At 43.8% G+C, this 26,659-nt stretch overlaps 1 protein-coding gene across 2 annotated transcripts in view; it reads left to right on the top strand.

Moving 5' to 3' along the window:
- Window positions 1–26,659, top strand: part of LOC137435400 (myosin light chain kinase 3-like) — a 204,733-nt gene that overhangs the window by 131,464 nt on the left and 46,610 nt on the right. For both annotated transcript variants that reach the window (XM_068129163.2, XM_068129162.2), the window contains 4 exons: window positions 17,398–17,497; window positions 18,439–18,934; window positions 19,674–19,810; window positions 20,091–20,196. In XM_068129163.2, coding sequence (XP_067985264.2) covers window positions 17,398–17,497; window positions 18,439–18,934; window positions 19,674–19,810; window positions 20,091–20,196 — 839 coding nt within the window. The remainder of the gene's footprint in view (window positions 1–17,397; window positions 17,498–18,438; window positions 18,935–19,673; window positions 19,811–20,090; window positions 20,197–26,659) is intronic.

Genomic DNA, 26,659 nt, shown 5'->3' with positions numbered 1-26,659 from the left:
CAATACATAGGTATACATATGCGGAAGATTTTGTTTTGTCATTCTGACGAAAGATGGCCAACTGACAGCTTTTAACTCCGTACAGCGAAATTACTAAAAACACAACTCCCATGTAGTACTTTCTTTTTCCACATGCGAAATTTGCATTTATGTTTATTTAAATTATACAATGGACTACAAAATGTAAATATTTCATGATATTTGTTGTATTATATCACCTTTATCTATCGATATTGTTGAAATGAAGATCAAATATCTGTATGTTGAAATATGTTGAAAAAGTTAAAACTTTACATGGAGTGTACTTACTTTTTCACGTGACTGTATAGTGAGCTAAAGATGAACTGATTCGATTTTTGTGTCGTGAGGTCAAAGGTCAGAGGTCATATGAATGAATGAATGAATGAATGAATAAATGAATGATCGTTTTAGGGCCATTTTCCCCGCTGGAGCAGGGGTTAGCCTTGCGGGCCCCATGACAATCATGGTTCCCTGTTTGAGGCAATGTTTTTATGGCCGGATGCCCTTCCTGGCGCCAACCCTTAGTCACCTCTTTTGATGTGCAGGGATACGGTGTACCTATTCTAAACTGGGGTACACACCAGGATCATTCATCCCAGCAAGTGGGTACTCAATTTGCCGACCTCGGAAGGATGACAGGCTGAGTTAACCCCCCTGGTGTTAAATCTAGCGATCGCCCGGGATTCGACCCCAGGATCCTAGGATCCCAAGCCGGCACCCTAACCGCCCAGCCAACACCAGGCTAGGTCATGTTCGGTAAAAATGCTGTTGCCGTGATAACTTGTGAACCAATGATGGGATTTTCACCAAATTTGGTATAATTATATATTATGATGCAAATATGAACTGAATGGATAATGGCATCAACGTGAGAGGTTAAAATGTGATAGTAAAACTAGTCAGCAAGTAAAAATGTGATAACTTGAGAACAGCTGAGTGGATTTAAATCAAACTTTATACAAGTATTATAATGATGTAATAATGTGGACGGAGGCATTAGGTCGACATCGTGACGTTGAAGAGTATCGTTAGTTTTTTTTTCTTTTTTTGTGGGTGCATAAAAAACTTCCCTTCACCCACTAAGGAAAATTTATATTTAATATTATAATATTACACACACACAAACACACATGAATCAGGATAATTTAATATTACCTTTCACATAGTAGCTACCATAAAGGCTCAGACACCATAAAGCGATTTTAAAACATCCAAAAAAAAATAGAACTTTTTTTTTCTCCAAATATTTCTTTTTTTAAAAAACTAAAACACCCCCAGGCACTCACTGATGAACACCTGAAAGTTTGACGAAGATCTGTTCAGCCATCTTTGAGAAAAATGGCAACAGACAGAAAAAAACAGACAAACGGCTCTTTTGTGCTATAGATATATTCGTGGAATGGATGTTGTTGTTGGTGCATGTTTGATTGGGCCTTGATTTTTCTGGGTTTAGTTTTTCCGATATATAAATATGGTGCGGTTCATGAAGAAGAAGAAGTACCACGAACCTCGACTGCTTCTGGAAGAGGTTTATTTGTATTTAAATGCCTGATAATTGCTTTGTGTTTATTTACACGTATGTATACTTGAATATAACTGTCATTAATGAAAAAGGTTTAGGCAGTGCAGAGTGATTTAAAGAACGGGAAATCCCCCCAAAAAAATCAAACTTTATTTTTTCAAGATTATCGAAATTTTTTCTTTTTCCCAAAACACTCCCCGGCACTCACTGGTGAACCTCTGAAAATTTGATGAAGATCCGTTTCGCAATCTCTGAGAACAATGGCAACACAGACAGACAAACGTTTCACTCTCATAGTATAGATATAGATTTGCATATTTTCCATCCAAATTTGCTTATATTTCTTCATATTATTTTCTATTCCTTATCTACATCTTCAAGAAACATCTTCTCGACTTCATCTCACTATCTCTCTTCCTCCAATTTTCCTTTTATTTCCTCTTTATTTTTACTTCTTGCACACTTACTTCTATTTTCGTCTTTCCTATCACCTCCACCCCCTTTATTTCCCATCTTTCTCTTCTTCTCTTACTTCATGTTCTCACTTCCCCTTGCTTTAAATACCTATCTCCAGCTCTTTTACATCCACCTGCAGCTTTCAATCCCACAGCCAATGTTGGCGACTTGCTTCAGTTATTTGCGATTTTTCTGCCCAGCACTTGTGGCTTCACCAACAGGTTTTCAAATAGGATTTGCCTCTGAAATTTCTGCTTTTCCTTTCAAAGAGGCTGAACAAAGATTTCCTAAAGTATTCATAAAGTTATACATCCACTGGATTTCCAAATTGTCAAAACATCCAAACATTGGCCTGGCTTATTAGTTTTACATTATGATGTCTCTAATAATGGCTTAAACCTCAGCTATTCTGAATCACATAATTTCAGTTGTAAATAATAGTTTGGTGGTTTTATTGATATTGCATAATCCATTGTCTCTTGGCTCCAGCCCATGCTATGATATACAAAATGAAGGTGACATATTTTTGGCAGACTTTACAGTTGATTATAAAGTTTTAAAACTAAAGCATCATGTTCACCTGGGAGAAAACCAGCTGCTAAAATGGCGATAGAGAGTAATTAAACGTAACAGATGGGTAAAGTCTTGCCTGAAACAGATTTCTGAACTTTTGCTCTTATCATTTATTGAACCAATTGCCTCTTTCGGATTTTGTATTGTGTCATGTATGATGCAAATGCTTCACATGGCGGTGAGACCTGAGCAGCAACGCTTGTGGTTCGTGCTTCGATGTCCAAATTTAGCAGGATCAGTGGAGAGAGGCCAATCCAACTTTCACATAAGCTGCCCCGCTGGCCAGTGTTTTGACACATCCACTGTAATTCCATCAGGGCTCTTAAAACACATCAAAACACGTGTACAACATTCGCTGATGAAGCAAAATGGGGTGTTGTTGCATTGCCTTTACCACATTTGCTGTTCAAAGAGCAGATTAATATTATTATTATAGCCTTATAGTCGGAATATAGAAGAAAGCACAGATTTATACATATATATACAGACTTGGCATTTAATATGGAATATTTTTTTTGTGGGGGTGAACTTACTTTTCAAGATGACTTAGAACCAAAAGTTCATTGGAATTATGTTGAAATTATTCTAGATTTTGTTAATGTGACCTTTAAAAGAAGCAAAAACCACATTTGACATTTCGAAGCAAATAAATTGATCCTTGAAAGTGATGTAAACTGATATCGAACTCAATTCACGGACAGTACTGTGTTAAACTTCTGTGCGTTTTCCAGAAATATCTCTTTATTTTGCACATTAGCCAATTTTTTTTTCAACGAAAATAAAAGCTAAATTATGACTGGGATTACGGACAGTAAAATACAGTTCAGTACTTCGTGTAACCCCCACGAGCATTCAGGAGAGCACGTACACGTCGAGGCATGCTGTTCACGAGATTTGCCAAGGTTTGGACAGGAATCGCTTGCCATGCAGTGACGATAGTCTGCTGCAATTCACGCACAGAGGCAGGCTGCTGGTCCAAGTTGTCGATTTGACGTGTTAATTCTGCCCACAAGTTCTCTATCGGATTCATATCCGGGGACATGGCAGGCCACTCCATATGCTCTACACCACGGTCAGCAAGAAAGTGTTGGATCATGCGAGCACGATGAGGCCGTGCATTGTCATCTTGGAAGTCAAAGTTTCCTCAAAAGGCTGCACGAGCAAATGGAAGCAATGTTTCTTTAAGAATGACCCTGTACTTGAACTGGTTCAGGTTTCCATTCAGAACAACCAGGTCAGTTTTGCCCCCTGCATGAAAAGCAGCCCAAACGGTCACCCCACCACCTCCAGATTGGACTCTTGGCACTATACAATCTTCGTTGTGGGCTTCATGCACTTGTCTGCACACTCGGACGCGGCCATCTTGACGATAGACCAGAAATCTAGACTCGTCACTGAAGGTCACGTGATTCCAGTGTCCTGGCTGCCATTGACGGTGCTCTCTGGCCCACTGCAATCGGCGCTGGCTGTGTTGTCTGGTCAGGTGTGGCTTTCTCAGGGGATGCCTGGCACGATAGCCTGCTTGAACCAGTCGTTGGTTGACTAGCCTTCTGGATACAGGCACATTTGTCAGTTGCTGCCACTCAGCCCTAAGCCGATTAGCTGACTTGGTACGGCCATTGAAGACTAACCGGTGCAGCCGGCGATCATCTCTCCTTGTGGTTCTGCGTGGACGTCCTGGCCTCTGTATTGGAGTAGGGACACCCCTCTGAGCATTTCGTTTCAGGATCTTTGACACCTGACCTTGAGTGATGCCATACTGCCGAGCAATAGCACGCTGTTTCATGCCAGAATTTCGTAAAGCCACCACTCCATGACAAACAGCATTGTCAAGTTGACGGACCATCTCCAGAGGAAGCGGCAATAACTTTTGTAGACGTGCAGCAGTTGTTTTCCACTAATACAGAACGCAACAACCCTTATATACCCGATTGTGAAGCCAATCGTCAAATGTACCTGTCCTTACATTTTGTCACGCCACCTGTGATATCATCCTGTTATTGACTTCTTGCTGCGAAAGACATTCAGTGCCATGGTTCTTTCAACAAAGTCATCACCGAAGGGTAAAATAAACTTACCAGATTGATATACTGAGTTCAGAAAGTAAACCCAAGTCAAGAAAAAAAAAAATTCCATATTAAATGCCAAGTCTTTATATAAATTGGCCAACGTGGCCTGTCAGACGAAGATGTTTGGCCTGTGCTGATTGTTGGGGCAAAATGTGGAATTTTCACACCACGTGGTCCATTGCCCTTTAACTCTGTTGCACTTGTGTCCTCGTGCTGACCCCATCTATGATCATGCTCGTGGCCCACCCTGATTAGTTGTATCCTGAAGAAGAAAGGCCATATAAGGACATATTACAACAGGGAAGGTTCAATAATGCAGGAGTTGGAAAGATAGGACGTAGATACAGACACTTGAGTGGGATAACTACATTTTTCTGAACAAATGCCCAACACTTTTTATTTAATTACAGCAATTACATTATGCTTATTATAAAATCCCCTATGAAATAACTATTCTAATCTATCCACATTTTACCCCCTAGACGACATCCTTAACATTATAAACGCAGAATAGAATACGTCCTATTAAAATGCCTTGAGAAAGAGTTGACTCCCATGTTAGGGCAGGAGATAAAACACCGTTGAAGGTTAGGTAGTGCTGATGTGCATGAATAAAATCAATCAACCAGCCAGTCAGAGAAGACCTTGGACGCCAATGGCTGAAAGATTAGTGACAAGGGCTGGCTGGGTAGCAGACAATGTCAAATGTTTGGGAAATACCGAGACTGCTTTGACATCTTGTTTGAGGTGCCGAGCATCAATCTGTTGCCGACTTAGCAGAAGGTGCTTGGTCTTGATTGGCCATGTTGAAAGAAAAATTGATGACCTGATATTAAAGAGTTGGAGAAGAAGTAGCCATTGAGGTCTGCTGAGATTATCAATTACCTTAATCATAATGGGAAGATAGTTAAATCAGTCAGTAGTTCAGATGCTTTGTTATTATGGAGTATTGTTACGAATTTGGGTCGTGATTTATGTAGAGCAGAGTAGATCTGAGTAGGTAACATGCTTTGACTGTCGCGATAGGGAATCTACCTGTAATAGGTCATGTGTAGGCGTTTGTCGGGTTCAGGTGTATAATTGTGAATCTACCAGGAGTTTCGTGTGTTAGGTAGTGTAGGGGTTAATGAGTAGAGCCCTTGTGTGTCTCACCTGGTAGTCAAACCTTTGTCCCTTATGGCACTGCACACCACTTAAACATTAGTTAGGATTCCCTTAGTACAACACTAATGATGCCCTTTCCCCCCTGACATGACTGAGGAAGAAATCGGGCTAGGACACCGCCGATAATGGCCACCACCATTTGCACCTCCGCGAGGCCTATCCACCTCGCATAGCACGTGCTGTGACCCAGGAGTAGGAGCGGGAGTGGAGTGACGCAGTGGGCGTGCATAGGGGCGAGTCGGTGGAGGCTCTGATTGGCAGAGCAGTGCGCCAATGCTGACGTCACTGGCCAGGGATATTAACAGCGCCGGATGCCTTTGCTGGAGTTGGATCGAGAGTTCGTGTGTGCATTTGAGCAGGAGTTGAGCAGGAGGACTGTGAGTTCGAGCCATGAGAGTTGGTGTTGAGTTGAGACGAGTTCACTCCTGGCCCCTGGCAGTTCGGTAGAGACTGACATTCGTGGTCGAGAGTTGGTTTTGCAGTGCGCAGTTTGGCAGTGAGCAATTGAGAAGCGAGTTGGAAGGACGAGACCTGCAGTCACACCTGCGTTCTCTGCGTTCCTGTCTTTTCGTGCTTCATGTGGGGATCGACCTCGTGTGAAGCCGCTTGCCTGCGTTGGCTGCTTTGGAGCTTGGTGCACGGACCTCGTGGGTGGCGAGAGGATCGGAGCTTGGAGCAAGGCCTCATGGGTGCATCGGGGCCGAGCGGGGCCGTGGTGGACGGCAAACAATACAAGACGACAAAGACAGATAAGCCGAGCTCAGCGTGTACATTTTACATGACGTGTTCTTTTTATTAATTCATAATCCCTCGTTTTGTATCTGAAGTGTGAGTGGGGACGTCCTGATTAGGATATTAGATTTACCGGCGCATGATTTTCCTGTCCCTGCCTTTATTCAATAAACCCTTATATTTCGTTTTGTACATAATACCTGAACGCAGTTTCCTGGTTGATTTCACAGTCAAGGCTGCGGGGACTTGCGCCGCTTCCCTCCATTCCGCGCGCTTAGGTGTTTTAGATTTTGGAATCCGCCATTGAGTTTCCGCCTCGGAGTTAAAGCTTTCGTGATCGGCAATCCGCGACCGCCAGATATTAATTTCGGCGGTTGCGCGACATTTGGTGTCAGGTAGTAGGTATTCGAACCTAGCGGACAATTTTTTTGTCCGGAGGTGGCGAGTCGACGCCAGCTGGGTGAAAAACCCCGCCCAGCATTTGGAACAGAAATTTTCATAATCGAGGTGGAGAAATTTGAATAATCAATTGGGCGTACGGAGCGCGATATCGCGTCTTCGACAAATTTAAATTTTGTTTTCGGAATTAAAATAAATACGCGCGCGGGAAACGACCTTCCGAAAAGCGGATGTCGGAGATCGACGAGATGGAGGTACGTAGCGAGGCTTCTGTCAGTGTAGGGACTGAGCCGGGAATAAGGGAAATGGAGGATAGCGTTGGAACTTCCTACACCGCAGAGACGGCTCCTATAACTTACCAGACCATATACAATCTATTGAAGGCCAACTATGAACGACTGAATGAGGAAAGGGATGTCCATTTTGAAGAAATGAGGGTGATAATGAGAGGAGGTAGTGAACAAAAGAAGGCCCAGATCAAAGAAATGGAAACCCCATGTGAGCAAACGAAAGAGATAAAGAAAGAACAAAAGAATGATTCACACGGGGCACAGGAGAAGCCAAAGGTGGCAAAAATTGAATCTGAACAGGGGGGGAATTGTGAATGGGAGAGAGTACGGCCCATGCAGATGTGCATGGGGCTCAAGAGCCGGGAATGGAAAAATTGGTGATTGCACCTTGAATGGCAATTGTGGCATGTGTACAGGTGAGCGTGGAGTGCCCACAGGTAGATGGAGAGACTGCAGGTGCAGAGGTGGATGGGGAATGTCCACAGGTGGATGGGGAATGTGAACTGGTAGATGGGGAATGTGAACAGGTGGATGGGGAATGTGAACAGGTGGATGGGGAATGTGAACAGGTGGATGGGGAGTGCCCACAGGTGAATGGGGAATGCCAACAGGTGAATGGGGAAGGCACACAGGTAAATGTGGAATGCCCACAGGTGAATGGGGAATGCGCACAGGTAAATGTGGAAGGCCAACAGGCGAATGGGGAATGCGCACAGGTAAATGTGGAATGTCCACAGGTGGATGGGGAATGTGAACAGGTATTTGGGGAACGCCTACAGGTAGACGTGGAGTGCGCACAGGTGAGCGTGGAATATGCAAATTGTAGTAGGGAGTGTTTCCCACCTGGTGGCCTGGTTGTTTGTTGGGACCGGGTGGATGCCACAACACCTCAACAGGGGGATGGATTGGAATTGGTGCAGCACCAGGGCGGTGGTGCAGAGCAAGGGGGGGGGTCCGTGTAATGGAGCCGGACCGGGTATTTATTGGGGATATTGATGAAAAGCTGGCGGGCCCAGAAATGATTTGTGGGATTGATGATGAGGATGAGCTTGATGTGATTCAGCGGCTGGGGACCTGGGACAGTCCCATGGAGGTAGGGTTTGACCAGGCCCAAAGGAGTTTGGGGGAAGAGGTGAGATGGTCCGAGGAGGTGGTTGTGGTAACCGTGGGGACCCTCACCGTGCATACCGATTGGGCAACAGAGGCTCCAAAATTGGACGACCAGTTGGGGGAGTGTGTTGACTCCGGGCTGGATTCGGACCTTGGAGGATTGGGAGATAGAGCCTCCGAAGATTTGGTCCCTGTAGGGAATTTGGACCAGCTGCAGGGAGGGGCAGAACAACCGGTGGTAGAGGTTGTTACCTGCAGCTGCGGTGATTGGTCACCTGGAGCCAAAATTTCTAAAAGAAAATTTAATATTAAATTTAAATAGGAGTTGGATTTGGAGCAGCCTTGGTTGGAGTTAGTCCCCGGGCTGCGGAATTTGGACATGGGGAGGTCAATGGTGATGGCCTCGGGGAACAGTTGCCCCTTTCTAAATTTTGTGATGCCACCCAGCTGGGGGGCTGTGCTGGCGAGATTTGGACGTGGGGTCCAGCCTTGGGTATCGAGGTACGACCTGGGCCCCATGGGGGGTCTGTTGGAGTGTGGCGTCTCTTGTCCGACGGGGCGCCGTCCGGGCATGTGGCTCGGGCCGGCAGGGTCAGCGGACCCTGGTGGGGGTTAAGACCTCCATGGGGTCCGATGTGGTCTCTCAAGCCTGGGATGGCAAATATTGAGGACCACTAGGGGGAGGTGTTGTGGGTCGCGCTCTGGTGGTGGCACTGCGGACGGCCAGCTTGGGCCTGATATAGTGACCACCTGGGCACGCGGCCTGACACCCTCCTCCTGAGACTTTGGGACAACCGGCATGTGGTGACCTGACATGCCGTGTTGGGCTATGGACGCGGGTCGAACCGAATGGACATGGATGGAGATAGCCTGCTGGACAACCATTGGGGCATCTGTGGAACGTAATGGGGTGAGAGTGACCTTCCACAGATGTCTCGTTATGATTTATGGATTCTCGGTTTGGGAAGAGTGCCATGCGAGTGTTGAATCGGGAGATGTGTAACGAGACGAGCATATGGGCCATGCTCGGCTGGCATGTGCATGGCAAAGCATCTTTCTTTGGTGAGGTTAGTGAAATGTGAAAAATGTTTGGCATGGGTAATCTGTGGGTTAGATGCAAATTTAAGAGTGAATTTTGTGAGGAGAAATGGTGGACACTGTATAGTGACGCCATTATTGATACAGGTGTGTTAGACCAAAGTGTTGGAGGCTGTGATAAAATTGACAGGGTAGCAGGCCACAGCTTTCAACTGGTTGCGGGGGCGACTGTGCTGATATTTGGGACGCGGGATCATGGGGATGTAGTTGTGTAGTCTGAGGGTCAACGTGGTGTTGTGCGTGTCCGAGGTGTGTGGACCATGTCTTCTGGGTGGGTCTCCTGGTGGAGCATGGCTGTTGACTGGACCTTGGTGTGGTCAAGTGTGGGTGAGCACTGGGGGGGCTGCAGTTCTGTAGTTGGACTGGGGGATGATGGGAAGGTGCAGGGGACGTGGCTGTAGGGATGCCACGCACTGCAACCGTGCCCCCCAGGGCCGAGGTTGTGCGTGCGGTAGTGTGTTTTTGGCAGCAGGTGCGCACCACATTGGCCAGCTGGGGCTGGTGCAGCTGTGTACCTCGTAGGGGGGCCGAAGGATGGATGGTGGGTCGCACCCTTATGGACACTCATGGGCCATGTTGGCGTTTTGACTGCTCACCTTGTCCCGATGACCCTTGCACGGTAGAGGTGCAGAGCTGTCGTGGCCACTGGTAGTTGTGTAGTGATGATCACCGTTGGATGCGGATCCACATACCTGCCAGTGTAGTGGGGACAAAAGAGAAATTTGGAAGAATTTGGTAGGCCCAATGAGAAATTTTGGGATTTTGAGGGTGGATTGCACTTTGGACTTGACCAACCGGAAGTTACCTGTGCATTAAGGTAGAGGTAAGGCCTTGGTGGTTACTGTCCCAGGCTCCAGGATTTGCTTGGAAATTTTGGGGACATGTAATTTGGAGTTGGGAGGCGGGTGAGAGTGATGACATGGCCGGTGAGGGGATGGAATGGGGGCCACACAGTGTCTTGTGGGTGGCGTGTGTTTATGTGTAGAGGTGATGTGTTTCTATGTGGTCGTGAGGTTGGAGAAATATGAGCGAGTGATGATTATTGAGTTTTGAAATGTGTTTTGGAAATGGAAATGTGTAATGGTTTAAATGTGAATGGGATTTCACATGTAGCAGGCCATGGAAACCTTTGAAACATCTTTTGTACTACCATCTATGAAATTGTGCTGAGTTGTGTGGAGAATTGAATGGCAGCAGGGGAGGAAGTGTGTTTTGGGGTCTTGTGGGTGGGGAAGGTGTGTGTGTCCGCAGGTACGGATCAAGCTCTGAGGAGCGATGCCTGCGACCCCCCTCTGCGGCAATTACCCCTGGCAGCCGGTGGTAACTGGAAATTGGAGCTCGTCGGTGGAGGGTCTGGTTGGGCGCCGTGGGGTGAGGAAGTCCCCCGGTGACCCGTGTTGCTGCGCTGGAGCAGGAGGCCGCGGAGGAGCCTGGTGTGTGTGGAGACCCTCACCGGCGATCCCTGCTGCCGAGTTGAGGAATGCACACACATGTATATGACGTCAATGTCATGGTCCTGCAGGGGGGTGAAATAAGTGCTGGTAACGATTTTTGTGTAGTGATGATTTATGGAATGAGAATGAGTGGTTAAGGGGTTTGTGTTGCATGAATGTGGGCGAAATCCACCGAGCCATGTCACTCACCTGTAACACCTGGACAGGGCCTGTGGAAATTTAGGGGGTGCATTGGGGATGGCCCCGCAGGTAAGGTTGTGTCTTGTGGCATCCACCGGGGGACGCGGTCTGTAGACCGGGGTATGTAAAAATGTTTATAGAGTTTTTGGAATTTTCTGGTTAAGGTTATGTTTTGTGGTTAAGGTAGGAGTTTTGAGTGTTGTTTGTTTCCTCCCTCCACAGGAACAACGGATCGAAATCAATGTACATATTTAATTGCATGATTGTTAAGCGGTTAAGCATGTTAAGGAAGTGTAGGTAGGTAGTCCGACTCACTTCCCACAGCCCTCCTGATTTATTTCATAGGCTAATTAAGTGTGTGACAGTAAGTGTTAAGGCTGGAATGGTAGTGCCTGCAGTGAACCTTGCAGGAGCTACGGTTCCGGGGGGGGGGGGGGGGGGGTGGGGGGGGGGGCTGTGTTACGAATTTGGGTAGTGATATATGTAGCAGAGTAGATCTGAGTAGTTCTACTCTGCTACTCTGAGTAGGTACGTTCTACTCTGAGTAGGTAACATGCTTCGACTGTCACGATAGGGAAGCTACCTGTAATAAGTCATGTGTCGGCGTTTGTCGGGTTAAGGTGTATAATTGTGAATCTACCAGGAGATTCATGTGTTAGGTAGTGTAGGCCGTAGGGGTTAATGAGTAGTGCCCTTGTGTGTCTCACCTGGTAGTCAAACCTTTGTCCCTTATGGCACTGCACACCACTTAAACATTAGTTAGGATTCCCTTAGTACAACACTAATGACGCCCTTTCCCCCCTGACATGACTTAGGAAGAAATCGGGCTAGGACACCGCCGATAATGGCCACCACCATTTGCACCTCTGCGAGGCCTATCCACCTCGCATAGCACGTGCTGTGACCCAGGAGCAGGAGCGGGAGTGGAGTGACGCAGTGGGCGTGCACAGGGGCGAGTCGGTGGAGGCTCTGATTGGCAGAGCAGTGCGCCAATGCTGACGTCACCGGCCAGGGATATTAACAGCGCCGGACGCCTTTGCTGGAGTTGGATCGAGAGTTCGTGTGTGCATTTGAGCAGGAGGACTGTGAGTTCGAGCCACGAGAGTTGGTGTTGAGTTGAGACGAGTTCACTCCTGGCCCCTGGCAGTTCGGTCGAGAGTGACATTCGTGGTCGAGAGTTGGTTTTGCAGTGCGCCGTTTGGCAGTGAGCAATTGAGAAGCGAGTTGGAAGGACAAGACGTGCAGTCACACCTGCGTTCTTGTCTTTTCGTGCTTCGTGTGGGGATCGACCTCTTGTAAATCGCTGGCCTGCGTTGGGTGCTTTGGAGCTTGGTGCACGGACCTCGTGGGTGGCGAGAGGATCGGAGCTTGGAGCAAGGCCTCGTGGGTGCATCGGGGCCGAGCGGGGCTGTGGTAGACGGCAAACAATACAAGACGACAAAGACAGATAAACCGAGCTCTGCGTGTACATTTTACATGACTTGTTCTTTTTATTAATTCATAATCCCTCGTTTTGTATCTGAAGTGTGAGTGGGGACGTCCTATTAGGATATTAGATTTACCGGCGCATGCTTTTCCTGTCCCTGCCTTTATTCAATAAACCCTTATATTACGTTTTGTACATAATACCTGAACGCAGTTTCCTGGTTGATTTCACAGTCAAGGCTGCGGGGACTTGCGCCGCTTCCCTCCATTCACCACTTAGGTGTTTTAGATTTTGGAATCCGCCATTGAGTTTCCGCCTCGGAGTTAAAGCCTTCGTGATCGGCAATCCGCGACTGCCAGATATTAATTTCGGCGGTTGCGCGACAGTATTGTACAATGTACATGGCTCATTTCCTATTCCAACTCCTGGTGCTGCATGACGTCAACACTCAGTGTGTTGTCGATTACTCAGTTTTCACTCCATTTGTTTGTCGGGTTGATATCTCAGCTATCCTTTGAGCGAAGAAGCTGAAATTTGGGCACAATAGTGAGCAAGTGCTTTGCCAAAAACGATATTTTTTATTTTTTGATTAATCAATTAATTGATTAATTGCTTGATTATTATCGATTTTAAGTACTTATTTATTTTCTTTCTCATCTGGGCATTATCTCAGGCACCATTTGAGCGAGGAAGCTGATATCCAGACATGGCATTGACCAAGTGATTTGGCTGTGAGGAGTATTTTTGATTTATTGATTAATCAATTAATCGATTAATTCTTTAATTATTCGATTAATTACCTAATTAATTTTCAAAAACCTACAGATTCGGATGAAACAGTGGTGGTTTGGGTATGCCATTAGCCTTATTATTTAAGCATTAAGAAAGGGCATTAAGAAATTAATTATTTTGATTATTATTTATTTATTTTAATTATTAAGCACTTATTTATTTTCCTTGTCATCTGGGCAATATCTCAGGCACCTTTTGAGCTAGGAAACTGATATTTGGACATGACAGTGACTAAGTGATTTGGCTATAAATGGTAATTTTGAGTTATTGATGAATCAATTAATTATTTATTTTTTCGATCAATTAAGTATTTAATTAATTGTCAAAAAGTTACACCTTCAGATGAGACACTGGTGGTTTAGGTATGCTATTAGCCAATTGATTAAGAAATTAATTATTTTAGGATTATTATTTATTTATTTTAATTACGCAATTATTCAATCAATTATTGTACACCTCTCCCTCCCAATACCGTTTCTATGTGCTGCACGGTGGCATCGCCGGGTGGCCAATGCCACGCAAGGAGGGGGCGGTTTACTTTGATGGCATAGGGGCGGTTTACTTTGAATGCATCTGTACTTGTTATGGATTATTATGCACCATGCAGCATTATTATGGATAGCAGTGGCATAAGCCACCTTAAAATGAGGGAAGGCATCCCTCCAATAATCTGCAGAACAGTAGAAAAAGAGCAGCAGCCAGCTCAAATGCACAGGTATAGAGGATGATTGCGTGGACGTCATAAAGACAAGGCGCTGATGATGTGTCAAGATAATTGTTCAGATACTGGTTAAAAGTGAAGCTCACTTGCTGAGAATGAGAAAAACTCGCTCACTTGCTGAGAAAAGTAAGAAGCTTACTTGCTCCTTGCAATTGGCTATAAAGGCAGTGATATTTGGGACAGAGAGAGGGAGGGAGGGTGGGAATTGGGAACTCAAGCCTTCAGCAAAGACACAAATCCAGCATTCCAACTAAGTACAGTCACGTGAAAAAGTAAGTACACCCCATGTAAAGTTTTGACTTTTTCAACATATTTCAACATACAGCTATTTGATCTTCATTTCAACAATATTGACAGATAAAGGTGATATAATATAACAAATATCATGAAACATTTACATTTTGTAGTCCATTATATAATTTAAATAAACATAAATGCAAATTTCGCATGTGGAAAAAGTAAGTACACCCCATGAAATGTTTTTAAAATCTTTTTAACATATGTGGACATATCAATATTTGATCTTCATTTAAACAGTATATTTTGATAAAGGTGATCTAATTGAAAAAAAAACAATGAAAAAATTGACTTTGCAATAACTTATTCAACAAAAAATTGTTGCACAGCATGCACAAGTGCATGCACAGCTCGTTTCAAACTCCCCCACAACATCTCGATGGGATTTAGATCCGGGCTTTGACTTGGCCATTCCAGAACCCTCCATTTCTTTCTTTTCAGCCATTCCTTGGTGGATTTACTGGTATGTTTAGGGTCATTGTCATGCTGCAAGGTCCACCTTCAGTTGAGCTTCAACTTTCCGACAGATGGCCTCACATTATCCTCAAGCACCCTCTGGTACAATGAAGAATTCATAGTGGATTCTATGATGGTGAGCTGCCCAGGTCCTGATGCAGCAAAGCTGCCCCAAACCATAATATTTCCACCACCATGCTTTACAGTTGGTATCAGGTTCTTGTGGTCAAATGCTGTCTTTGGTTTCGCCAAACATGTCTTCTGGTACTGTGGCCAAATAGCTCTACCTTTGACTCATCTGTCCAGAGCACATTGTTCCAGAAGTGCTGGTCTTTGCCTCGGTGTTCATTGGCAAACTTTAGTCTTGCCCTGATGTTCTTTCTGGACAGCAAAGGTTTCCTCCTGGCACACCTCTCATGTAGATCAAATTTGTAGAGCTTCTTTCTGATGGTAGACTCGTGTACTTTGACATAAACAGTGGCAAGAGCTACCTGTAGGTCCCGTGATGACATTCTGGGGTTCTTAGAGACTTCTTTCAGCATCTTGCGGTCTGCTCTCGGTCTGAACTGGCTGGGGCGGCCTGGCCTGAACAAGTTGGCAGTTGTTTGGAATCTTCTCCACTTGTAGATGATCTTCCAGACAGTCGAATGATTGATTTCAAATTGTTTGGAGATCTTTTTTAATCCCATCCCAGACTCGTAGGCATCTATAACCTTCTTTCTGAAGGCCTCGGAGAGCTCTTTTGATCTAGGCATGGTGACGCCGCACACTTCAACAACAAAGAGCAAACCAAACGAAATGTCTGAGGTTTAAATAAGTCAGGTTCCTCCAAGATCCTCTCTAACGATGTTCTAATCATTTGCACATGAGCTGGTGCACCTGATTCAAATTTTAGGTATTTGAAGTAGTGATAAATGTAGGGGTGTACTTACTTTTTCCACATGCGAAATTTGCATTTATGTTTATTTAAATTATACAATGGACTACAAAATGTAATTGTTTCATGATATTTGTTATATTATATCACCTTTATCTATCAATATTGTTGAAATGAAGATCAAATAGCTGTATGTTGAATTATGTTGAAAAAGTCAAAACTTTACATGGGGTGTACTTACTTTTTCACGTGACTGTATGTGATAGTGGGGCCTTGTTAAGTCTTTCTCGGAGTATGCCCCTCTTCCCCCTCCATCCCTTCCATCACTTCAAATGCTCATGGCTGACTATACATACCCTACCCTCTTATATCCAACTGTTCCTGAATACTGTGTCTTTTCCACTTGAGCGGTTGGAGAGGTTTCTGGCAAACCTCAACTCCGATTATGTGACAGGCTCAGATGGCATCTGTGCACATTTCCTAAACACTGTCTCTACTGCTCTGCAGCCTCTTCCCACTCTTCCAACCTTGATAGTATCAAGAGCTAGTCCAACACTTGGAATATGTCTTTTGACCCCGACAAATCCCACACACTTACCCTGTCTCTCTGAAAGGAGTGTCTGGGAAACCCTTCCATCTACTTCCCAAACAAACCACGTGAAGAAGTTAGGTCACTTAAACGTTTGGGCCTTACCATCAACCATGATCTTTCTTGGGCAGAAAATATTTTCAAGATGACTTCCATTTCAGCCGCCAACTGGGAATCCTTCGTCATGCAAGGTCATTCCTTGGCCTGTCTGAACTTTATAAAACCTACATGGGTTTCATTCAGAGCTTGGAGTACTGCTCTCCCCTTTGAGCTGGTGCCCCTAGCCTCACAACTTCCCCTTATTGATGCCATGGAAAGCCACGCCCTCAATATCATTGGGATCTCACATGATGAAGATGAGTTTCTCGGCCTTTAATTTTGCATAACAGGCAGGTTGGTGGCCTCTTTGTATTCTACTATTTCCTTTTTGGTCTTGCACCTTCTGCCCTCTCTTGCCTCTGTCCCTCCCAGGTTTCTCCAAAGTACACACGGTCTGCCAGTAATCTTTTTCTTGTTAATCTTAAAAAGTCAAGGCTCACTGCTCACCTCCATTCATTTGTTCCTATTTGCTGTCGCCAGTGAAACCAGCTTCCCCAGGCTTTTCAGTCCCATTCTTCCCTCCAGGGCTTCAAGATAGTGGTGCACCACTACCCCTATCCATACTCTTGATCTCTTCTACCCCAAATGACCCCATTCCCAAACACTCTTTTTTTTTTTCCAGGTCATTGTGAATTCTCCCCCTCTCCCTCACCTCTTTTTGTTTGGTAGTTTTTGGTTAGTTTGTTAATTTTCTGTTTCATCCTTGCTTTCCCCTTCCTCTTCTTGCTGTGCTTCAGCCTGTGTGCAGCTTGTTCATCCCCACATGTCCTTCTCCCCGTCCCCTTGATCTCACTCTCACTTCTACTCTTCTGTCGTTGTTTCCTCCTTTCCATTCTCTTCCCTTCCATTCTGCTGTAGCTCTTCCACGAGCCTCAATAATGTATACCAAGAAAAAAAAATAACCCCCTCTTGCAATGCACACATAAAAGCACTAATGGATGAACAGGATGAGAGATACATGTACATGTACATGTTTGTGACTGATATCGCAACCCTGGGCAGGATAGAAGAGCAGTAAAATTCACATTTGGTGCACTTGTGCATTTATGTACTTCACATGTTCTTCTTGCAGGAAGCAGACGCTGGCAATGGAGCCAAGGACAGCCAAGTGAATCGTACTTGGAGCCTGAAGCAGGCGGTGAGCTTCAAAAAGCATGCTCAGCGAGATGAAGGTGCGGAAGCTAAAATATATACGATTCAATGTGCATTCTCTCGCACGTATGGTTCTGCTTTCAAAACATTTTATATATGCTTCATATCAAGTCAGCTTGTCAAGCAAAGTATTGCAGATATGCCCAGATGCCCTTTATTACTAACTAGAAAGGGTACCCGGTGTTGCCAGACAACGCAGAGTCGCTTTGCTGACAGTAATACTAAGAAAGGGGTGCAGAGAGGAAGGGGAGGATGGGGGGAGGAGGGGAGTGGGATGGAGAATTGGAAGCTGAAAGGGTAGGCAGGGGGAGGTGGATGGGGGAAGGATGGAAATGGGGAGTGGGGGGAGAATGCGAGGTGGGAGAAGAAAATGGAGGGGAGGGGTAAAGGGTAGAGGAGGAGGGGGTGGGAGGGGATAGGGGGAGGAAATTAGGGATCCTTAAAACTTTTCAGGCCTTCGTCCTTTACACATTTGCAACTGCACCATTTAGAGTCTTTAGACCTTTCATTTGCAATCAACGACTTTTCATTTCGTAAATCCTTCCATTTCTTTGCCACACAAAATACACCACACAAAACAAGTCCTGGCGAGGGTCTGCAATTTCTACTCTTTCTTGTTATTATTAATTTAGATTCCTCCCCTTGCCCCATCTCCCGATGTCTCCCTTCAATATTAATAAATGGAGATTGATCTTTTAAAATAAATATATTATCGAGTGTGTAAAACAGGTTTCTCTTAAACTTAAAGATATAAGGCTCCTCTTTGTGTTTGATAGTACCTAAAATTAAATTAAATTGACAACATGATTGCTAAATGAACTTTAAATGAGGAGGAGATTTGGCAACATCCATTTGCCTTCTTTTATATACACAATTATGTCCAAGAAAAAGTAGAACAATCGTTTTTGAGATACAAAACCTATGTTTATAGAGGTGCCCATTTGCACTTTTGCATTTACAGACCAATCAGAAAAGAAGAGTGAGATTTCCAGTGGAAGAACGAGCACGCAGGGTGTTGAAGAGATCTCAAAGAGTGTGAAAGGGACTACAGCTGATACTGAGGCTACGTGTGGTGAGGCTGACCATGGGTCAGAAGGAAAACCATCAAAAAGTGTGCTGCTTGAGGAGGCACACAATGAGAAGGATGGCAGAGGATTGAAGGTTGGAAATGTGGACCTTCAGGTTGAGGACGAGGAACAAGTTGAAGATGTGGAAGAAGGAGTGGAAGTGGAGGAGGAAGCCGCAGATGGTGAAGAAGAGGAGGAACAGGATGAACAGGATGAGGAGGAACAAAAAGAAGAGAAAAGCATTCAAGAAGAAAAACACAAAAACATAAATGAAGATGAGGACAATAAAGAACTGGACAATGACGTGGAAAATGAGGTTGAAACTAAAGACTCAGCATCTGGATTGCGAGAGGACACAGAAACAAAATCCAGCCACAGTCCCAGCGAATGGTAAGACTTCCTCTGTTGAAGGCCAATTTAAGCTACTCTGGCCAGATGTTTTACATGTATCTTCATTGGTGTAACTCATAATTAAGCCGATTAATGATTACAAAACGATTTGTAGACTGAATGCTATCTGATATATACTGGCGTTGATCGACTTGCTACCCTCGCCCCACCACGCATTGCTGCAGAGGAACAGGCTTGTTTTCGCTGAGGATAATGACTGTACCTGAGTTGCTGTGTTGCCATGATTTACAAAAACCATAATACAAACAATTATTTTGCACTAATTTATTTGTAATATTGGTGATACTTTATTTTTATAAGCAATTTAAGTTGAATATTTAGGTTGAAGAAATAAAGGAATTCTAAAAGGAACGTTTTAGCACATACACATGAGAGGAGGAGACGCAGACTGGAAGTTTGGGACGATTTCACAAAAGTTTGAGCGAGTAGTTCATCATGCAATCTACCGAGTACCGTTCTCGTTAATAAATGTATTTACCTAGTGTCATTTCTGAAGGCACTGTGGCATCTCAAACATATTAATCAATTAACCGTTACCAAGAAAAGAGAAGCAGATGAATGTGGGTTTTGCCAAGGTTCTTCTTCTTTTTAATTGGAGGAAAATGCCTACCCAGTTGGTCTAGTCATCCGGATGTAGTGAAACTAATCCCATATAAGCTCACTGCATTCTATACCATTTTTGGAAATTATGTAATGAATCTAATGTGATTGTCACCAGTCCTGACACCAGGCCTCGGTCTACCACTACTGAAAATGCTGTCACGAGAGTGAAGGAAAAAGAAGACTGTATATCTGAAGAGGATTCAAACAATAATTCTTCTGTTTTAAAGCGAGTGGAAAACACACCAGTGATTGGTGAGTATAACCTCAAAAAAAAGAACTGACATGTTGTTTCATTGGTATTACATTTTTGAAAGTTCAGGATAGAAACATTATTTGAGCATTTACACTTTATGTGTACTTTGATTCAGAAAGTAGAATTGATGTTTGTCAAATTCCGGACTTGCATTGATATTCCATGGCCCAAGTATCGATGCGTCTTGTAATTGCGAATTATTCGATGCCTGCAGAAACATTAGTGTTGATCTGTGTCCGTGCTTTAGTGTGTGATGACTTCTGTGGATTTCCTGTTCAGATGACAGTCCCACACCCCCTGCACCTTTTACCCACCGCCTCGTCACCGTCAATACCGCCAACATCTGTAACTTCTACAGCATTGGGAAGGAGAAAGTTCTGGGAGGGTGAGCTGGACTTGCACTTTTAAAGAGTTTCTAAAGAAACACTATGCACACAATTACACCAAACACAGACATTGTAACAATGGATGAAATAACACAAGGCATTGAATTGGAACACTTCACTCACCACAAGGTAGAGATACTATAGCTCAAAGCATTACATGTAAAAGGAGACACACCTGTGTGCTACTTTCATAACTTATTTTATAACTAATATAAAGTCTGTCAAAAATGACGGGTTGAACCAGTTTATTTGATGATGCAACCTCGTGAGCGTGCCAAGGTCTGAAGCCTGGGCCTTGTGTCAGGTGTGCTTTTATCTTCTTTATTAGACATCCTACGGATGTAAATGAACACTCGGTTTACTCTGTGCATGTTGCACATCACGTGCAGCGAATTTCACCTCCCTGCGCCTTGTTTTTATTGTGGTTAAAAAAATACCGCTTCTGTACACCGACCTTGAGGCTCGGTTTGCAATTCACCATCTACAATTCCAATGTAAGAGACATAAATACTCTTATTTTGGGTCTTCGGAGTCCTTGGATCTTTTGGGTCCTCTGGGTCATTTGGGTCTTTTGGATGCTCAGGGTCTTTTGCATCCTCAGGGTCTTTTGGGTCATTAAAGGTCCACAGACACGGAATCTCACTCAAAATGCATTTGATGTCATCCAAATGAGTCTTTTTATGGTGAATTCAAATATGGCATTGATTTTTTGTTATATTCACTCTGAAACATTAAAAATGAAAGAAAACCGAACCACTTGGGAACGCCCCTAAAAATTCTGCCCCATACCTCAAAGCCGATGATGTAATCCATGTGACGTCACCTCCAGAACGCAGCTCGCTCGCAAGCATGCTCCATGTGCATTTGCTTGATACAAATCAAACACTTATTTTAACTCCAATTTACATTCTGTTTCCACTTTTAGTGAGAAGTATGGGTCTGTGAAACCATTCATAAACTTTATTTGGTGCAAATCGGATAATTTCTAGCCGAGTTACCTCAGACCGTGAGTTGTTAATTATTTAATTCACTCATAGTGGAATATGTGCAGGCTGCTCCACGGAGCGACCTTGCGGACTTGTTTTAACTCCAATTTACATTCTGTTTCCACTTTTAGTGAGAAGTAGGGGTCTGTGCAACCATTCATAAACTTTATTGGGTGCAAATCAGATAATTTTTAGCCGAGTTACCTCAGACCGTGAGTTGTTAATTATTTAATTCACACACAGTGCAATACGTGCAGGCTGCTTCACGGAGCGACCTTGCGGACTTGTTTTAACTCCAATTTACATTCTGTTTCCACTTTTAGTGAGAAGTAGGGGTCTGTGCAACCATTCATGAACTTAATTTGGTGCAAATCGGATAATGTTTAGCCGAGTTACCTTAGACCGTGAGTTGTTAATTATTTAATTCACCTATAGTTGAATATGTGCAGGCCGCTCCACGGAGCGACCTTGCGGGCTTATCAACGAGGTGAGGCGTGACACACATGTGTCTCAGCATACCTCAGATCAAGATCAAGCAAATCAAAAGTAGAGTACGTACAAATTACACGGAACGGATCGCGGGCCGAAGCATAGCGAATCGAGATGGCATGGACATCGTTCTGGAGATGACGTCACCGGTCACGTGACCTGCGGTTCGCTGAACTCCACTTTTTTGAGGGGCGGGGCATAGCAAGTTGTGAAAAACACTACAAATGTTCAAAATATTGGTCTAATTATCCCATTGTTGATTTAAAAAAAGAAACATGGGTGATTTCTTCACTAGGAAGGTCAAGTTAATATATAACTAACCAGAAACTTTTGAATTACATGGGACCTTTAAGGGTCTTGGTGTCTTTTCTGTATTTTGGGTATTATGGGTCTTTGGGGTCTTTTAAGTATTTTAGGTGTTTTGGGTCTTTTGGGTCATTTTGGGTGTTTAGGGTCCATTGTGTCTTCAGGGTATTTTGGGTATTTGGGGTATTTTGGGTCCTTGGGGTATTTTGGGTCCTCGGAGTCTTTTCGATCTTTTAACCGGTGGACACACAGCCGTGTTCAAAGATTTCCCATTAAAACCCCACTCAAATCCCTCCTATAGTACTACTCAAAGCCTTTAAAACCTACCCTTATGAAGGGGGACAGACACACACACACACACACACACACACACACACACACACACACACACACACACACACACACACACACACACACACACACACACACACACACACACACCACACACACACACAAATACACATTGTGTTTCATATGGTATATTGACTTTTATATCAATAAAAAAAACAACAAAAAAACAACCTTTAGAGGCGACTTTTATATCTTTTTGACTTAATATCTTTAGAGATATAAAAACCGATAAAAAATTGACTTTTATATCAATGAGCAATTTTATATTGATTTTCATAAATAATGTTTGGAGGGTTAAATACATTTTATCCATGTTGTTTACTTGGTTAGTAGTTTCTTAATGCTACTACAGAAACTTCCTATTCAATGTATATCGATGTACTGGGTGGGGTTATGTCAAATTATCAGCTGATTTAAATAGTCTGTAGGACTATACTCAAAAATGGCAGATGTGTGATTCTTCTCCTTTCCTCCATATGCTCCATAAATCTCTCACTCCCCACATTCCCTCACTTTAATCCCTCCCAACTACTGGTCCCTTATCTATCCCCCTTGTACCTGAGTTTTATTTTCCCAATGATAGCTTCTTTTTTTTAATTAACCCTCCTCTGTGGACAATGTATTGTTGACATAATGGCTGACAGAGTAAGATAGAATAGATATTTCACGAATAAACGTATAGCATAAGTGTTTGGTGTCCTTCTGCCACTGTGTATGTTGGTGTGTCTAAGCTCCCATCATTCCTGCACCTTAATCCTCCAAATTGTTTCCTATTTATGATCTGTCTAAATGTTTTATTTTGGAAAAGTAAATAGCTACTGTATGTACTGAGTGAACCCCCACCACACTCAAGGATATGAGAAGATTATGAAGAAAAGGAGGGGGGGGGGGGCATGCCACATCAGCGACTGTGCCAAAGGCGGAGAAATGGTCCTGAAGGTTAGAAACCTCAAGAAGGCCGGAATGCAGCCAATGAGTGTATCCAGCTGGGCGGGGAAGTCCATGGAGTTAGTGCTCGACTTGAGTTGTGCCATTACATATACTGTAGCCGTGTGCCAGTGAGTCAAATGAGTGAATGGTGGAGCGAGTCGGTGGGTTGACATTAATCCAAGGCAAAGCATCAGCGCTACAAGGGAGAACCCTGACCCGAGAGAGGTGCGACCCGACAAATAGCCTCGCATAAGTACGAATCAGGACTCGGCACATCTCGTCCAAACCGAACCCACCACTCCCATCGCAGCCGAGCACACCAATCCCATCACATCTACAACCACCACACATGAGCATATCATGTGGACAGGTTTCTTTCAGTCTTGTCCTCCTCTTACTGTCTCGTATTTGTAAGTGCATGGGCCGTAAGGTATTACATAAGCTGATGGGATTATTTGTGGGCACGGGAGTTATAGTGCATAGGAAAAATTTTCCTTGTGGTATTGCTTCTCAGTCCTCCCTTCCCCCTCTTTAATAAACCCAGTTTTCACCATTTAAGTGTTGGTTTGGTCTGCACTCCGGAATTGGGCCAAATGATCGCAGTGTGAGTAAATCCATGGCTGTTGGAAATTAGTGCAAACCCCCTCAAATGGAGGGTACAAATGTGGTGGTTTACCCAAGGTCTTCCCTCGACTCCAATACTTTCAACCCGATGAATGCATCATAGGCAGCAGGCTCGTTGGAGTTACAGTGCATCAAAAAGTAAAGATCCTTTGAACTTTCCCTGCTGATGACATCTAGTCACTAGAGGTGAGCGTGCGTTGGAAGATTTGACTCTGTGTCCACCCACATGACAGTGACAATATTGATGACCCCTTCTCCTGAGGTTCCTTTTAATGCCAGCGGACAAATTGACGGCAACACAATCATGCCTCGCCCTGCCTGCAAGACACCAGAATGACAGATTGTAGCTTGGCCATCCTGCTAGCTCTGGTCTTGTTCTTCATATTTATAAAAGACCTCTCTGATGCTCTGGAAAACCCTCTTCCTCTGTTTTTTTTCACAGATGACTCCACATTGTATCAAACAGTACACCAGCCCTCTGCTCAGCAGACATCATCTACATCTCTCTATCTGCTGATCTGGAAATGTTTAGACTCTGGTCTGATAAATGGAACATGTCCTTCAATCCCTAAAAATATCACAAGCTCACCATATCGCTCCAGAAATATCGTCAAATGAAGCCACCTATCTATTTCCTTGGTCATCCTCACTGGAAGAGGTTTAATGTTTTGAAATCCTAGGCCTCACCATGAACCTTTTTTTTTTCTCATCCAACCATGTACAACAGAGAATCTGACCTCTAAAGGTAGCTTTGATTCTCCGTCAATCAAAGACTTTCCTACTCACAGTTTACAAAGCCTTTGTCCATAACTCAATAGAGTACTGTTCTCCAGTATTAGCTGGCCCCACAGCATCACATCGATCTCTTGTGGATTCTGTGGAATCTTAAGCTCTCAAAATTATTTGAATCTCCCATGATGGTCTGATATGAAGCACAAGGTCTGATACTTTCACATCACAGGCAGGTTAGTGCTCTCTTTGTTATCTTCCGTCTTTTCTATGATTATTGCTCCTTCAGTTCTCTCATTCCCCCGACCCTCCCAATCTACTCCAGGATGTACGTGTTCTTCTAGTTACCACCTCCTGGTTAACTACCAAAATTCAGGCTGACTGCACACCTCGACTCTTTTATTCCTCACTTCTCCCATCTATGGACCCACCTTCCACAGGCTGTTATTTCTGTTTCTTCCCGCTAGAGCTTCAAGCAAGCAGTGCACCACCATCTCCCGTCATCCCTAATTCTCACCCATGATCTTTACTTCCCCAAGTAACTTTTCCCAACCTAACCATGTTACTTGCTAGTTTTATCGTTTCCTCCAATCCCCCCTCTTATTTTCTCCTGTTTATTCATCCCCTTGATCTTTGTCCTACTATCAGATCTAACTTGCTCTTCCATGTACCTCGTTCCTATAAAGGAAAGAAACTCAGTGCAATTGTAAAGTCACAGATAATCTGTGGCATTTGCTTTCCCATTTCCTTAATTTTCCCCACATATTCAGTCACTATGCAATCCATTTATTGATATGGGATTTCCAATATCCAGTGCTAATCCCTTCATAGATGTGGAAGTGTTGCAGTTCCACTATTTCAATGTCAAGCTGAGCAAGATGTGAGGCAGGGGAGCCAGCCCAGAGGAGAGAGCAGTACTCCATCAAGCTGCAGATGAATGCCTTGTAGGTGGATAGGAGTTCAGGTGTGCTAAGGAAAGATTTTGTACGACGGAGGATGCCCAGGCGGCGGGAAGCTTTGGAGGCCAACTTTGAAATGTGGTTTGCCCAAGAAAGATCATGGCTGATAGTGAGACCCAGGAATTTGAGTGAATGAACCTTCTCAAGAGGATTAAGAAAGTAGCTATAGGAGGGTTTGCAGTATGGTCCTTTCATAGAGATATAGTGAGAACGTGGGATTTCTCAGTTAAAAGGGGTTAGGGTTAGTTGTATGAACATATGGATATATTGTTTCTTATATGTATGAGCAAGTCAAAGGCTTTTTAGTTGTCGGCAATGATGAAATATCTGCAAGAGATATTTATATACAGGACATATATGTGAGCATTCATACCTCATTTTGAAAATCACGTATTGGTTCACTCTGTCCATCAATCTATTTCTTTAATCGATGAACTACGTAATTACAGTTGAATTTGAGGAAATTACAGTTGAGGACTTCCGCTTCCGGTCTTGCCGGCGAGGTTTTGTTTATTTGCAGCTGTCCACGCTCTCCATCGAAATCGAAGTTAAGTAATTGTTCCCATTTGTATTTTCGTTATAACTGTATTTATTTTACGGTGTGTGTATGTATAGTGTGTCCCGAGGCAGATTCTCAGTGTAAATCTTTCATACCTGTATAGAAAATCGTGTTAATTCGTGTCGTGTCTTTTGAGGCCTTGTACAGTGTCCAACCTTGAGGCTTTGTTTTTCTCTCAGCGGTCCATAGTTTGTGCTCCAATAACTTTCGTTCTCTGTTTTTCCCAGTCTTTTCACCCCATAGCCTACTTCCTTGTTTAAAATCTCAACTCAAAAAAAACAAAAACAAAACAACCAAAAAAACATTTCTTATTCGTTGTTCTTATTCGTTTATTCGTTCTTATTCGTTCGTTCGTTCTTTGACCACGTGTTTCTCCCCCATTTCCCCAGATAGTTTTCACTGTTAAATTTTAAATGTTTAAACTTTCCCCTCAAGTTCTGTATTCTGTCATATATTATAACACCTTTTTCTTCTTCTTCTTTAAAAGGTTGCTTTCGACTTGCTCTCCAAATCTATTCATCCCAAAAAA

Source organism: Myxine glutinosa, chromosome 9, assembly GCF_964187855.1.
Source record: "Myxine glutinosa chromosome 9, kmMyxGlut1.1, whole genome shotgun sequence".
NCBI lineage: Eukaryota > Metazoa > Chordata > Myxini > Myxiniformes > Myxinidae > Myxine > Myxine glutinosa.
This window is presented reverse-complemented; position numbering and strand designations above follow the sequence as displayed.